At 46.7% G+C, this 15549-nt stretch overlaps 1 protein-coding gene across 1 annotated transcript in view; it reads left to right on the forward strand.

The window, feature by feature from the left end:
* Positions 1-6486, forward strand: part of GEMIN5 (gem nuclear organelle associated protein 5) — an 86300-nt gene extending 79814 nt beyond the window's left edge. The window contains exon 29 of the mRNA XM_073567886.1: positions 3265-6486. Within this exon, the coding sequence (XP_073423987.1) occupies positions 3265-3453 (189 nt within the window). The 3' untranslated portion in view covers positions 3454-6486. The remainder of the gene's footprint in view (positions 1-3264) is intronic.
* Positions 6487-15549: the final 9063 nt, after the last annotated feature.

Below are 15549 nucleotides of genomic sequence, written 5' to 3' on the forward strand. Positions count from 1 at the left end.
CGCCAACCAGTCCCTCACACCATCCGTTTCTGCATGAGGATTCTGGGGAAAATGGTGGCAGCGATGGAAGCGATTCCGTTCGCCCAGTTTCATCTTCATCCCCTGCAGCATGCCCTCTTGTCAGCCTGGGACAAGAACCCATTCACTCTCGATCATCGGTGCCGGTTGTCATCTCCTCCCTGCTTCAGGGGAAACCCTTCCCCTCAGATCAGTGGCTGGTGGTCACAACCGACGCCAGCCTTTTTGGCTGGGGAGCGGTTTTCCGCCACCACACGACTCAGGGACGGTGGTCGCCGCAGGAGGCACCCTTCCGATCAACTTGTTGGAGATACGGGCGATCCAGCTGACTCTGCATCGATTCCATCCCCTACTAGCAGGCCGCACGTCCGGATTCAGTCGGACAACGCCACAGTGGTGGCTTACATAAATCACCAGGGGGGCACCCGCAGCAGGGAAACCATGCGCGAAGTAGGGCACGTGCTTCGCTGGACCGAGAGGAACCGCTCGCTGGTATCGGCGGTCCACATCCCGGGGGTAGAGAACAAGGCGGCCGACTTTCTCAGCCGGCAGGGGCTTGCGTCCGGAGAATGGTCACTTCACCCAGAGGTTTTTCAGCAGATTTGCCAACGGTGGGGAACTCCGGATGTGGATCTGATGGCGTCCATAGCGAACGCCAAGGTGTCCATGTTCGTCGCACAGTCCCGGGACCCGCAGGCAATCGCCGTGGATGCGCTGGTTCTGCCATGGAATCCGTTTCGCCTCCCATACCTGTTTCCCCCACTGCCCCTGCTTCCGAGGGTCATCAAGAAAATCAAGGCGGAGGGGGTGCCAGTGATTCTGCTGGCTCCAGACTGGCCTCGTCGGACATGGTACGCAGATCTAGTGCAGCTGCTCGTCGACGTGCCATGACGCCTGCCAGAGCGCCCAGATCTGTCTCAAGGGCCGATCTGCCACCCGAACTCAGGGGCTCTGTGTTTGACGGCTTGGCTGTTGAATCCTGGATTCTGACGCAGGCGGGGTTCGGGCGCAAGGTGGTTGCTACGATGGTTAGCGCCCGAAAGCCTACCTCGGCACGAGTTTACCACCCCACTTGGAAGGTTTTCTTTGCATGGTGCCGGGGCAACGGTCGTTCGCCACTGAGATTCTCCATCCCTAATATCTTGGCTTTTCTCCAGTCTGGTTTAGACTCAGGCTTGGCTCCCAGTTCTCTCAGAAGACAGATATCGGCTTTATCCGTCCTCTTTCAGCGCAGGATTGCTACCAATCTGCAGGTTAAGACTTTCATCCAAGGGGTCTCCCAATTGATACCTCCCTCTAAAGCACCTATGGACGCCTTGGATCTTAACCTGGTCCTAAGTGTTCTGCAGGAAGCTCCATTTGAGCCGCTGCAGGATGTCTCTTTATCATACCTGTCCTGGAAGGTGGTGTTTCTGGTAGCCATATCATCGATCAGGAGGGTCTCGGAGCTGGCAGCGTTATCTTGCCGAGCCCCGTTCCTGACCTTTTACAAAGACAAGGTGGTTCTTAGACCAGCTCCTCCTTTTTTACCAAAGGTCGTTTCCTCGTTTCATATAAATCAGGATATTGTCTTGCCCTCTTTCTGTCCAGCACCGGTGCACCGTGTGGAAAAGGCTCTTCATACGTTGGACCTGGTGAGAGGTCTCAGGAGGTACGTGTCGCGGACGGCACCTTTTCATCAGTCGGACGCACTGTTCATGCTTCCCTGAGGGTCGCAGGAAGGGACTCGCTGCCTCAAAATCGACCATAGCCAGATGGATTCGTTCTGTTATTCAGGAAGCCTACCGCGTCAGGGGCGTGCCGATTCCAGCAGGGATCAGAGCACACTCTACTCGGGCAGTGGGCGCCTCTTGGGCGCTTTGACACCAGGCTTCGGCAGAACAGGTTTGCAAGGCAGCAACCTGGTCCAGCCTGCACACGTTTACTAAACATTACAATGTCCATACTCAGGCTTCGGCGGATGCGAGCCTGGGTAGAAGGATTCTCCAAGCAGCAGTGGCGCACCTTTAGACAAGAGGTGCATGTAGCTTGGATCGGTGAGTCAACTTCCCACCCAGGGACTGCTTTAGGACGTCCCACAGTACCTGTGTCCCCCAATGAGACGAAGGAGAAACATGTATTTTTGTGATAACTCACCGTAAAATCCTTTTCTCCGAGACGCTCATTGGGGGACACAGCACTCACCCTATTAGCCAAGTGGCTTCTGTTTATTTAATATGCTTTCGGTATGAAACTAGGGTGGCTATTTTCTAGACCTGTTGTTACCTGTATTAAGGTTGCTGTCTGATTTTTGTTTGTTCTACTGCTTTGGCACCAAACTGGGTTTCGCCCACAATCGGGGCGAGGGTGTATACGGCGGAGGAGGAGCTAACCTCTTTTTTTCACTTAGTGTCAGCCTCTAGGCGGCAGTAGCATACACCCACAGTACCTGTGTCCCCCAATGAGCGTCTCGGAGAAAAGGATTTTACGGTGAGTTATCACAAAAATCCATGTTTTTGTTTTTTTTGTAATGATAAAAGGGGTAGTTTGTTAAATGAATGTTGAGATGAAACAAATGTATTGTGCCAACTATTTCTCATATATGTGGTGGTATGGAGAGCCCATTCCTGTATGGGGGCCCACCCGAGGATTCTCCTGTGGGCCAGTCCGAACCTGGTCATCAATTTCAGATTCTTGGGGGGACCGATACCCAGCACCCATGGATTACGCTTTTCAGCTCCGGCAGTGCCAAACGCCACATTTCCAGTCACTATGGAGTTGCCGAAAATTGCACCCCAGAACCCATTCACTTCAGTAGAAGCTGGTCTGCAGTACCTGGGAACTGATGTGCCTGGTACTGCAGCTAATTCCTATGCACTGGCTGTAGCATGAGGCGAGGCCGCACATACAGGCAACCCCATTAGGGGTGTCCTGATCGTGTCAGACCCCCATAATAACTCATTAATCTATCTTAATAAACTCTGGAAAACCATTCCACGTTTTGAATATGGGGTCAGCTTAAGTAAAGAGCAGTGTTTGCTCCCTTCTAAATCATTGCAAGTAATATACCGCGTTGGGGCTTTGGGGCCTTAGCCATTACCCGGAGCGGGGGTCTTCTGTTCTGTGAGTCTTGTCCTGTATTATACAGCCACCCATTCATTAGACAGCAAGTTAAATGTAGCTGACTCGCATGGCAGTCATACTACATCTCCGCAGGGCTTACATACAGGACCCTAGATAACTGTCTGTGTTGTTATATTCCCGCAGGTGCTGCCATTCCCCGATGTCCTGGAGAGCTGCCTGGTCATTCTTCACCTTCCATCTTCTAAGCTGACCCCTTCTGTGCACGGACAAGCGATAAGTCTCCTACAGCAGCACAGCGCCGGGTCGCCGGACCACCAGAAAGTAGCCAGCAAATTTATATCCTCATTACAAGGGCCGCAGTCTAAAGACTAAGCTTAGGACTTGGCTTATTACTGCTTCCAGGCTTGCAATAACCAGGGCACTCGTGCCAGCATCCATCAGCTGCCTTTGCTTCTCCTAGAAGCTGCATACTATAGTCATCCATCCGCTCTGGGTTATGGACTATGCTCTCCGCACTGGAATGGTCTAATCGAGGCCTTAGGATGCATGGAATATGCTGCACTGTAGCTTTAAGGGCCACTCCGTATAACAGCAGTGATGTCCTTCAATGCCAAGGATCCCTTGCACCATCCATTCCCATAAATCTGTAATTTAAAGTGCACTCCTCCTACATATCGCAACTTTTCTTGCATTTTTTTCTTAAATGGATGTATTTTTGGATACAAAAATTTCAGCACCATTTGCCTTCTGTTATAGCCTCTTGTGTGGCATTTTCTATTGCTGGTAGATAATGAGTTAAGTGAGAATCTGTCAGTGAGTTCATTCTGTTGGGAGAGTTGACTTTATTCTGAGCTCCTCTCAGAGGAACTATGGCCAAGTAAACGTTGTCCTGAACTTTGTGGTAAAAAAAAATCACAAGAAGAAAGATGAGCGTTTATAAATATTTCCGTCTGAACAAGCTCGCTGACAGATTCTCAGTCAACTCACTGCAACCAGTAATAAACGGTGCAATGTAGAGGCTATAAGCAACTTTGTAATATATCTTATCAATGAAATCCGGTTTTCTACTCCTGGACTGATCATTCATTCTCAAGTCAGAGGTAAAATCTGTATTCAGTGTTACTGAAATAGATGACGACAGTTGTAGCTCATAAGAGTCTATGGAGGGAGGAGCTAGAGGCACAGTTCTCCATAGAACTTTATGAGCACCAACTGTCCTCTCCTTTCTAATTAATTGGAAAGTCTGTATTCACTAAAGACACATTTTACCTGTTAATTGAGAATGAAATATCTGTTCAGAATCTATATATATTACAAAGTTTCTTATTTTCACTATTGATATATGCGAAAAAATTAAAAGGATGGCTATGCTTTAGGATTTGGAGGACACTTGACCATGGCTGCCACTAGGAGACTGCTGTATCCTTGTGGCTACTTTTGACATTAGGCTGTGGTGTACACATTGTTCTCTGAATGACCAGAAACAGATCCAATAAAGAGAGCATGGAAGATACTATTAATGGCACATATTGTATATTTATATGCCATATACGTATAGTAGATGCCACCAATAAGACAGGCATCAATAACGGAATCGGGGCTCTGACAAACTCGTCACTGTCGGTGGTGATAGGATCAGAATAATAACGGGGGCTCTGACAAGCCCATACTGTCGGTGGGAATAGGGTCAGTATAATGGGGGCTCTGGCAAGCCCGGTACTGTCAGCGGGGCTAGGGTCAGAATAATGGGGGCTCTGACAAGCCCGTACTGCCGGTGAGGATGTGGTCAGAATAATAGCGGGGGCTCTGATAGGCTTGCCACTGTCGGTGAGGATGTGGTCAGAATAATAGCGGGGGGCTCTGATAGGCTCGCCACTGTCGGTGAGGATGTGGTCAGAATAATAGCGGGGGGCTCTGACAAGCTCGCCACTGTCAGTGAGGATGTGGTCAGAATAAGAGCGGGGGGCTCTGACAAGCTCGCCACTGTCAGTGAGGATGTGGTCAGGATAAGAGCAGGGGCTCTGATAGGCTCGCCACTGTCGGTGAGGATGTGGTCAGAATAATAGCGGGGGGCTCTGACAAGCTCGCCACTGTCGGTGAGGTTGTGGTCAGAATAATAGCAGGGGCTCTGATAAGCTCGCCACTGTCAATGGGGATGTGGTCAGAGTAACAGCGGGAGGCTCTGACATGCTCGCCACGATCAGTGGGGATGTGGTCAGAGTAACAGCTAGGGGCTCTGACAAGCTCACCACGATCAGTGGGGATGTGGTCAGAGTAACAGCTGGGGGCTCTGACAAGCTCGCCACGATCAGTGGGGATGTGGTCACAATTTTTATTACTTTGTATAGGAAATCTGCCACCTCTCCACTGATTCGGCCCCGTTATAGGGAATGATACAGATCACCTTGGTGAGATTTGCATCTACTACTGCAGGTCCTGCTCGGGCTCCCTGCTCCGTCCTGATTTTGAAGACAGGCGGCAGCGGTGACATCGTGACTACATCGCACATGAGACGATGCAGTCGCTGTACTTAGCAGACTACATAAAAGACTGAATTTAAGCAATTGTCTCGACGAAAAACCGATTGCCTCCGCTGTGTGCCACCCTTACCCAGATGCCGTAATGTGCAGCTTTTACAGCCACGACAGCACTTGAGAAACATCTGCTGTACATAGTGAAAATTGATAAACGCGTTTCAGCAGAGCTTATGATGGGCTGAAACGCGTCCGACTGATGGCATTAAAGACAAATTCACATGAGTGCCCAGGACCTTATTGAAATCCAACAGAGCGATTGTAACTTTTATCTGTATTGTGTGTTCTGATTTTATGACCACAGAGCACATCAAAGTTGAATGGGAAGGGAAACAAAGATCCTGTAACAGCAAAATGGTCGGCAATAGCGCAATACAGCGATTACATAAGGTAAACGGTGTAAAATTTGTAACGGAACCCAATTGTGAAAATTATTTTTAGCCCCAAAGACATACATTTAAATAAAAAGTATTAAAAAAAATGGTTGTGGTCAACCCCTTTAAGACCAATGTGGTTATTCTACTTTTACTAAAGGCTAAGTGTATTGTTCATTCCTAATATTTCAGAGCAATGCAGTTGTTTTACTTTTGATATTGAGAGGACGATGTGGATATCAATCACAGCTTGGAAAAATACAAATGCATATTGCATTCATTACTGAAGAAATTGTCCTAGGGGGCAAAATGTATTCTGGTCCGTTACGTGGGCCATGTCCTCCGTGTACCTGTGTATAAAGGGGCATGTGACCGATATATATTCATGGAAATGACACTGTGACCTAATTGTACTATATGTTGTGTGTACACATTTTTACTGTCATGCCAAGGAAGACTTGCAGTTTCTTTTTCTCAAATAAATATCAAAAAGTTTACGTTGTCGCTGTTTGTCTTCAATTATGTGGTTATAGATTGATCTGTAGAGGGTTTCTGGTGCATATACATTGGCTGATTGTGACCGAACAGGTGCCAGTTGCTCAACAAACGAGCAAAAACGCTCATTTGTCCAATAGGGGCAAACATCTTAAAACACGTGTCTGCAAATGGAGATTTTGATTGAGCTTTTTTAGCCTAATTCATGGAACAAGGCTTGTTAAAGGGTGGATACTGATTTTTAGGATCTCTACATCCAATAGGGGGTGCTAGAGTTGAAGTACTCTTCTCTGAAGATGCTCAGGTGAAATTACTTTTAAGCTCATTTACAAATAATTGTTCTCGGCAGCACTTTGTCCTATGTAAATAAGACATGCTGCCAAGAACAATGGCAGTATATGTGCAGATAATGATTTATTTCCAATTTTTCAGTACATGTAAGAAATGCGAACTGCCTTTTCTAAAATAGGCTTTTAAAACACCACGGATTGGCAAACATGTTCCCATCTAATGTCTAAGATAAGCTAGTAGAAGGGCATCAGTACACGACAGAGGGACAGGGCCGTGAAAGGGAGTCAGTACACCAGAGATGGATAGGGCCATAGAAGGGCATCAATACACGAGAGCTGGACAGGGCCGTACAACGGCATCCGCACATGAGATGGACAGAGCTGTAGAAGGACATCCGCACATGAGAGATGGACAGAGCTGTAGAAAGACATCTGCACATGAGAGATGGACAGAGCTGTAGAAAGACATCTGCACATGAGATGGACAGAGCTGTAGTAGGACATCCGCACATGAGAGATGGACAGAGCTGTAGAAGGACATCCGCACATGAGAGATGGACAGAGCTGTAGAAGGACATCCGCACATGAGAGATGGACAGAGCTGTAGAAAGACATCTGCACATGAGAGATGGACAGAGCTGTAGAAAGACATCTGCACATGAGATGGACAGAGCTGTAGTAGGACATCCGCACATGAGAGATGGACAGAGCTGTAGAAGGACATCCGCACATGAGAGATGGACAGAGCTGTAGTAGGACATCCGCACATGAGAGATGGACAGAGCTGTAGAAGGACATCCGCACATGAGAGATGGACAGAGCTGTAGAAAGACATCCGCATATGAGAGATGGACAGAGCTGTAGAAGGTCATCCGCACATGAGAGATGGACAGAGCAGTAGGACATCCGCACATGAGAGATGGACAGAGCTCTAGAAAGACATCTGCACATGAGAGATGGACAGAGCTGTAGTAGGACATCCGCACATGAGAGATGGACAGAGCTGTAGAAGGACATCCGCACATGAGAGATGGACAGAGCTGTAGAAAGACATCTGCACATGAGAGATGGACAGAGCTGTAGTAGGACATCCGCACATGAGAGATGGACAGAGCTGTAGAAGGACATCCGCACATGAGAGATGAACAGAGCTGTAGATGGACAGAGCTGAAGAAGGACAACCGCACATGAGAGATGGACAGAGCTGTAGAAGGACATCCGCACATGAGAGATGGACAGAGCTGTAGAAGGGCGTCAAGCCAGCAGTCAGACCGGTATCTGCTCAGTTGAGCAATGAACACTGCAACAGCCTTACAAAACGAAGTCCATATGTGTGCATCTTCCTTTCACAGCCCAACTTTGAGCAGCTTGATTGGCAGTTTTCTTGTAAACGCACCATTCTCTTCACAGCTCACAGCATGAAAAGGTAGTGGCCTTACAAAACTGGCTTGTGGAAGCTTGGTGGCGAACGGCCCAGGAGGCCCACACTGCCCGAGTGGAGTGAGCCCTCACTCCTGGAGGGGGTTGTTTATCTTTGAGATAATAAGCCTCCAGGATCCAGGGGGCGATAGTAGATTTGGAGGCAGGGAGTTCCGGCGACCCTCAGTGATGACTAACAAGGAGTCTGATCATCTGAAGGATACTGTCCTAGAGAGATAGGAGCGCAGTGCTCTGACTAGATCCAGGTTGTGGACAGACCTTTCCAGGTGATGGGTTGAAGGACAATATCCTCATTGATATGGAAACGGGAAACCACCTTAGGAAGGAACCACTTTATCCTGGTGAAAGACAAGGGAAACTACAAGATAGAGCCACAAATTCCAAGACCCGTCTAATGCAAGTTATCGCAACTAAAAAGGCAACCCTTCCAGGAGAGAAGGGAGTATGAGGCTAGAAGGGGGATCCCTAAAGAATGGACAAAACAAGGTTAAGGTCCCACGGATCCACAGGGGGACGATATGGTGGCGCTAGACAAGACACACCCTGAAGGAAAGTCCAGACCTGGGGCGAGATGCCAAACTTAGTTGGAACAGGGTTGAGAGTGCCGAGACCTTGGTCTTGAGGGTATTAAGACAAACTGGAATAGTCCCGACTGTAAAAATACCACAGAAGGCCCTGCCAGTTGAGAAGAGCAAGGTAAATGGCTCTGATTTCCAGCACATTGATGGGAAGGGACGCTTCCCAGAAATTTCAGCGACCCTGGACTGTGTGATGAAGGGAGACCGCTCCCCACCCGAGGAGACTATCATCCGTTGTAACAAGTTGCTAGTTGAGAGGAAGGAATGATCTCGATTTCCAAATTGAGGAGAGAGTCCACCATACCAGAGACTGCCTCACAAGGAGAGAGGCAGAAGTAAGAGCCAATCCAGGGAGGAAGTCATTTTGTCTCAAAATGACAGAAGTGCCAGCTGAAGAAAACGGGGATAGAACAATGTGAAAGGAACCGTTTCCATCGCGGTACTCATCTTCCCTAATACACTCATGCAGAGTCGAAGAGAATGAAGGGATAGGTGTTTTAATGACTGAAACCCCAGACAGTGCCAAAATCTTTTCCTCTGGGAAAACTTTGGTGCGAGTGTTATCAAACAACATGCCTAGGAAAACAACGCGCTGAGAGGGAATTCGTGAGGATTTGTTGATTACTCAGACTACGCAGGCAAGAGTGTCCAAGGTGACTTGCAGAATTTGGGACCAGTCTTGGAAGGACGGGGCCCTTGAGCAGCAGGTCGTCCAGACAGGAAATTACTACAATTCTTTTTAAATGAAGATTTGCCATGACAGTCGCCAAAACCTTTGTGAACATTCTGGGAGCAGTGGCCAAACCAAAGGGGAGGGCAATGAACCAATAGTGTGCCCCCCCAATCGCAAAACTCAGAAACTTCTGATGTGTCAGGCAAATCGTGATGTGTAGATTTTCATCCTGAAAGTCCACTGAGAAGAACTCCTCGGGTTCCATGGAAGCAATCACTGAGTGGAGGGATTCCATTCAGATATGGTGGAGGCACACCTGCCTGTTCAGAAGTTGGAGGCCCAGGATCGGACCGCGTGAGACATCCTTTTTTGCAACCACAAAAAAGTTGGATAAAATTCAGAGAAGCGTTCCTGTGAGTAAACAGATATGATGACTCCTGTCCAGAGGAGAGAATTGATAACTCTGAAGAAGCCAGGAACTTGAGATATAAACCTTGGAGGACATGACTTGAAAAAACGTCTGCGTGGGAGAGATGAAAATTCTATCCTGTAACCCGTGGAAACAACCTCCCTGACTCAGACGTCGTCGACAAAGGGTTCTTTTACACTTGCCGTGATTTTTGCGGTCTCCCGCAAAAACGAGCCGCAAAAAAACTCATATCGCCGTTTTTCCCTGTTGTAACAAATTGGAGGGAAAAAAATGGCAAATACGGTGTACCGCAAAAACAAACTACTGTTGCTTTTTGCGGTACCATTGATTTAAATGGAGGCAGTGTCCGTGAGCCGTGAAAAATATTGAGCAAGCTCGATATTTTTTCACGGCAGTATATACGGCCCTCACAGCCATTCGGCGCTCTGATGTATTTTTGCGGCCCCATAGAAATCTATTGGGGTCGCAAAAACGGCCCGCAAAAACACGGCAAGTGTAAAAGAACGCTAAGGAGAGCCACGCATCCCGGAAGAGTATTAGACGACCACCTATTCAAAGTGGGGTGGGAGTGTCCTACAGTGGGTTCGGAAGGTATTCAGACCCCTTTAAATTTTTCACTCTTTGTTTCATTGCAGCCATTTGGTAAATTCAAAAAAATTTTTTCTATTAATGTGCACTCTGCACCCCATCTTGACTGAAATAAAAAAAATGTAGAAATTTTTTCAAATTTATTAAAAAAAGAAAAGCTGAAATATCACATGGTCATAAGTATTCAGACCCTTTGCTCAGACACTCATATTTAAGTCACATGCTGTCCATTTCCTTGTGATCTTCCTTAAGATGGTTCTACTCCTTCATTGGAGTCCAGCTGTGTTTAATTACACTGATAGGACTTGATTTGTAAAGGCACACACCTGTCTATATAAGGCCTCACAGTGCATGTCAGACCAAATGAGAATCATGAGGTCAAAGGAACTGGCCAAGGAGCTCAGAGACAGAATTGTGGCAAGGCACAGATCTGGCCAAGGTTGCAAAAGAATTTCTGCAGTGCTCAAGGTTCCTAAGAGCACAGTGGCCTCTATAATCCTTAAATGGAAGAAGTTTGGGACCGCCAGAAGTCTTCCTAGACCTGGCCGTCCAGCCACACTGAGCAATCGTGGGAGAAGAGTCTTGGCGATGAGAGGTAAAGAAGAACCCTAAGATCACTGTGGCTGAGCCCGATGCAGTACAGAGTCGAGAGAAAGTTCCACAAAGTCAGCCATCACTGCAGCCCTCCACCAGTCAGGCCTTTAAGGCAGAGTGGCCGGACGGAAGCCTCTCCTCAGTGCCAGACATATGAAAGCCCGCAAAGAGTTTGCTAAAAAAAAAAAAAACACATGAAGGACTCCCAGACTATGAGAAATAAGATTCTCTGGTCTGATGAGACGAAGATAGAACTTTTTGGTGGTAATTCTAAGCGGTATGTGTGGAGAAAACCAGGCACTGCTCATCACCTGTCCAATACAATCCCAACAGTGAAACATGGTGGTGGCAGCATCATGCTATGGGGGTGTTTTTCAGCTGCAAAGACAGGATGACTGGTTGCAATTGAAAGAAACAGGAATGCGGCCAAGTACAGAGATATCCTGGATGAAAACCTCTTCCGGAGGGCTCTGGATCGCAGACTTGGCTGAAGGTTCACTTTCCAACAAGACAATGACCCTAAGTACACAGCTAAAATAAAGGAGTGGCTTCAGAACAACTCTGCGACTATTCCTGACTGGCCCAGCCTGATCTAAACCTAATTGAGCATCTCTGGAGAGACCTAAAATGGCTGTCCACCAACGTTCACCATCCAACCTGAAGGAACTAGAGAGGATCCCCAAATCCAGGTATGAAAAACTTGTTGCATCTTTGCCAAGACAACTCATGGCTGTACGAGCTCAAAAGGTGCTTCTACTCAATACTGAGCAAAGGGTCTGAATATTTATTTTATTTTTTTAAATTTGTTTATTAACCATAGGCAGTTATATAATACACACATCCAGTACAAGATGTTGAGTTTGATACAAAATGGATATAAGTTCAGACAACATAAAAAAAAACACATGAAGTATAATATATGCATCAATTGTGTGTAAATAAAGCAAACATTACATTAACTGAATCACAGTAGTATTGTATTCTGTTATTGTATTATACTAGTGATAAAACCTGCCTAGCTTCTAAACTCTACCTACATCTACCAAACTAAACTATGCCGCAGCCTACATCTATATATGCAAATTGCCTCTTCAGAAAGAAAGAGGACTTTTACTCTACAGCGCCACCTATTGGTAGTAGAGATCCTACAAGTCACAATCAACCCTTAATGAGTAGTTTACTGTGCGACATCTCCGCTCTGCAAAGTGAGGTGAGAGGAATTCCACCTCTCCCAGATCTTCTCGAATTTACCTGGGCACCCTCTATTCTGATACAGTGTACGTTCATATGGGATAATCGAATTTACCAGATTGATCCAGGACCCAAGAGAAGGAGGCGAACCCCCCATCCACCGTAATGCTAGTATCTTCCGTGCCATGAACAGTGTCTCCCGTAAAAAAATCCCAGCATAATGACCCCATGCCTCCTCATCCCACACTCCAAATAGACAGATCAGCGGCTCAAGGGGAACAGGGGTTTGTACCAAGGATGTTAATAATGATGTCACCCCTCTCCAGAATTGCGCAACAACAGGACAGCACCAGATCATATGAATAAAGTCTGCATCTATTGAGTGACATCTCAAACATTCCGATGACGGGTATCGGCCCATCTTAAAGAGTCGAACTGGAGTCAAATATGACTGATTAATAATATATAACTGTATCATCCTGTTGTTGGCAGACGGAGATACCCAGATTGGTGACTCCAGGATTTCTTCCCACTCCTCATCCTGCGCATCTGGGATGAGCCCTTCCCATTTCTTCTTAACGGAATCCAAGGCACCTTCTGTCCCCACTGACAAAATGTACAGTATGTATATAGAGAGGAGATGAGACCTTGAGGGCCCTGTGATTTGAGAATCCCTATCGGGTAGAGACGAAATGGCATTGTTTATACCTATACATCTCATGTGCAATTGAAAAGCTGATCGTAACTGTAAATAACGGAAAAACTGGGATCTCGGGACACTGCGATTAACCTGTAATTGCTCAAAGGACACCAAAGTTCCATGATCATATATATCACCTATCATAGAGACACTACATTGAATCCAGAACTCAGCGGAAGGATGTTTGAGTAATATAGGGAGATAGTTATTATTCCATAAAGGCATTTCAGCTACAACATCCCCGAATCCAACCACTCCCTTAATCTGTCTCCATATCGAACGCGCCAGATGGAGCAGAGGCAGAAGCTTCAGGACATTCGCTTTCCTCATTTCCGAAAAACCCAGTGGGCAGTCGATCCCTGTAGCATGAAGTAGATGACTCTCAGAATTCGGGAGATGACCTCCAGGCATCCATGTAGTTATGGCCTTGGCCTGTCCAGCTAAGTAAGATAAAAAGAAATCGGGTAACGCTGCCCCTCCTCCCCTCTTGGGCCTTTGTAGAGTGGTTAGTTAGTTTAGGCCTGGCTTTCCCCCAAATAAAGGATGTGATTTGGGAATTTAAATTAGCGAAAAAGGATTTGGGCACCACCACCGCACTATGTTGAAGAGAGTAACTAAGTTTAGGGAGTAATATCATTTTAATTAGATTGATACGTCCGGCTACAGACAGTGGAAGTTTACCCCAAATTGCAAATTTACCTTTGACCGTCTCCTGCAATGGTTGTATACTGAGCTGCAGATCAAATTTACTACCTTGAGAAATATGAACACCCAAATATTTAAAACTGGATACAATGGGCAGTGAGGAGAGAGTCTCAAGTCGTGGCATCGGAGCATGGGAGGGAGGCATCAAAGCAGACTTCTCCCAATTTATGTATAGGCCAGAATATTTACTGAATTTATCTATAGTAGTGATTACTCTTGTCAGGGTCTCTTCTGCTTTGTCCATAAATATCACCATATCGTCAGCATATAGCCTATGGTATCCGTCCGACCCGCTATTTCTATACCAGCAATATCAGAAGATCTTATACGAATTGCCAGCGCCTCAATAGCAAGAGCAAACAGGGCCGGGGAAAGGGGACACCACTGACTAGTTCCCCTATGCAGTGAAAATGTCTCAGATATGGAGTTATTTACGATGACCCGAGCCTTGGGCTTCATGTATAAAATATTAACCCATTTTTGAAATCTATCACCAAATCCATACCGCTGCAAACATGCACGAAGAAAAGGCCATTCTAGCGAGTCAAAGGCCTTGGCCGCATCCAGCGATGCCAATGCCCATTCATTATCTGGTACCAAAGAGCTATATTGGACCACTGACTGGACTCGTCTGATATTAATAGAGGTGCTCTTACCAGGCATAAAACCAGTTTGGTCAGAGTGTACAAGATCTAATATAACTGAATTCACTCTTTTGGCCAAAATTTTTGTAAAAATCTTATAATCCACATTTACTAGTGATATGGGCCTATAAGATCCACAATCTAATGGGTCCTTCCCCTCCTTTTTAAGAACTATTATATTGGCCTCATAAAAGGACTCCGGCATGCATCCCCCCTCCCAGATCCTACGAAACACTGCCAACAAAAGGGGTGCCAATATATCCTGATATTTCCTAGGTAACTCCACAGGAAATCCATCCGGCCCAGGGGCCTTCTCAGAGGCCATGTCTTTTATGGCATCCTCCACCTCCTCCAAAGTAAACTCAGGATCCATAAAGGTCCGCTGGGAAGGACTCAGTACAGGGAACTCTATATCTAACAAATAATTTAGACACTCCGGGACACCCATATCGGTCTTAGAATTGTATAGTGAGCCTTAATAGTCAGAAAAGCACCTCAGTATCTCCTCGGTTGAGGAAACCAAAGTACCTCCCGACTCACGAATCTGCAGGATAGTGTTAGTTGCATTATGCTGTCGTACTAAGTAGGCCAGAAATTTACTTGCCTGATTCTCCATTTCAAAATAAGATTGCCGGGCAAAAAATAATTTACGTTTTGTCTTGGTGTCAGTGTATTGAGTAGATAACCTTTGGGCGGTCAGCCATTCTACCCTATTACTGTTAGTTTGATCCGATATATAGGCTGCCTCCGAGTCCTTCAGATGTCGCTCCATCTCGCCATCTTCTTCCGATGTCACCCGCTTAAAGTGTGTGATCGTAGAGGATAGACAGCCCCGTAGATAGGCTTTAAGAGCATCCCAAAATATATTGATATTTCGGGGCTCGGGGTGGGACGAGACGAAGCAACGTAACTGATCTATCGTGCTATCAGGGGGTGTTATCAATTTTAACCAAAAAGGGTTCAGCTTCCATGCTATCCTATTAGTCAGTGGCCCATATTTAAGCTTGAGAATAACTGGACTATGATCCGAAATCCCCCTGCTTCCATGTTTAATATCATCCACCCACGCCGCCAAACTAATGGACCCAAAAATGTAGTTATGCGAGACAAAGAGCGTTTAGTGGAGGAGTGGCAAGTATATTCCCTAGTCTCTGGATGGCGCACCCTCCATAGATCCAGCCACCCACTACCCGCCACGTACTGTGACAGTTGGGATGTGCCCGATGGGGGGA

This window comes from Dendrobates tinctorius, unplaced genomic scaffold (genome assembly GCF_039654945.1).
Source record: "Dendrobates tinctorius isolate UK_male_01 unplaced genomic scaffold, ASM3965494v1 ptg000020l, whole genome shotgun sequence".
Classification (NCBI taxonomy): Eukaryota; Metazoa; Chordata; class Amphibia; order Anura; family Dendrobatidae; genus Dendrobates; species Dendrobates tinctorius.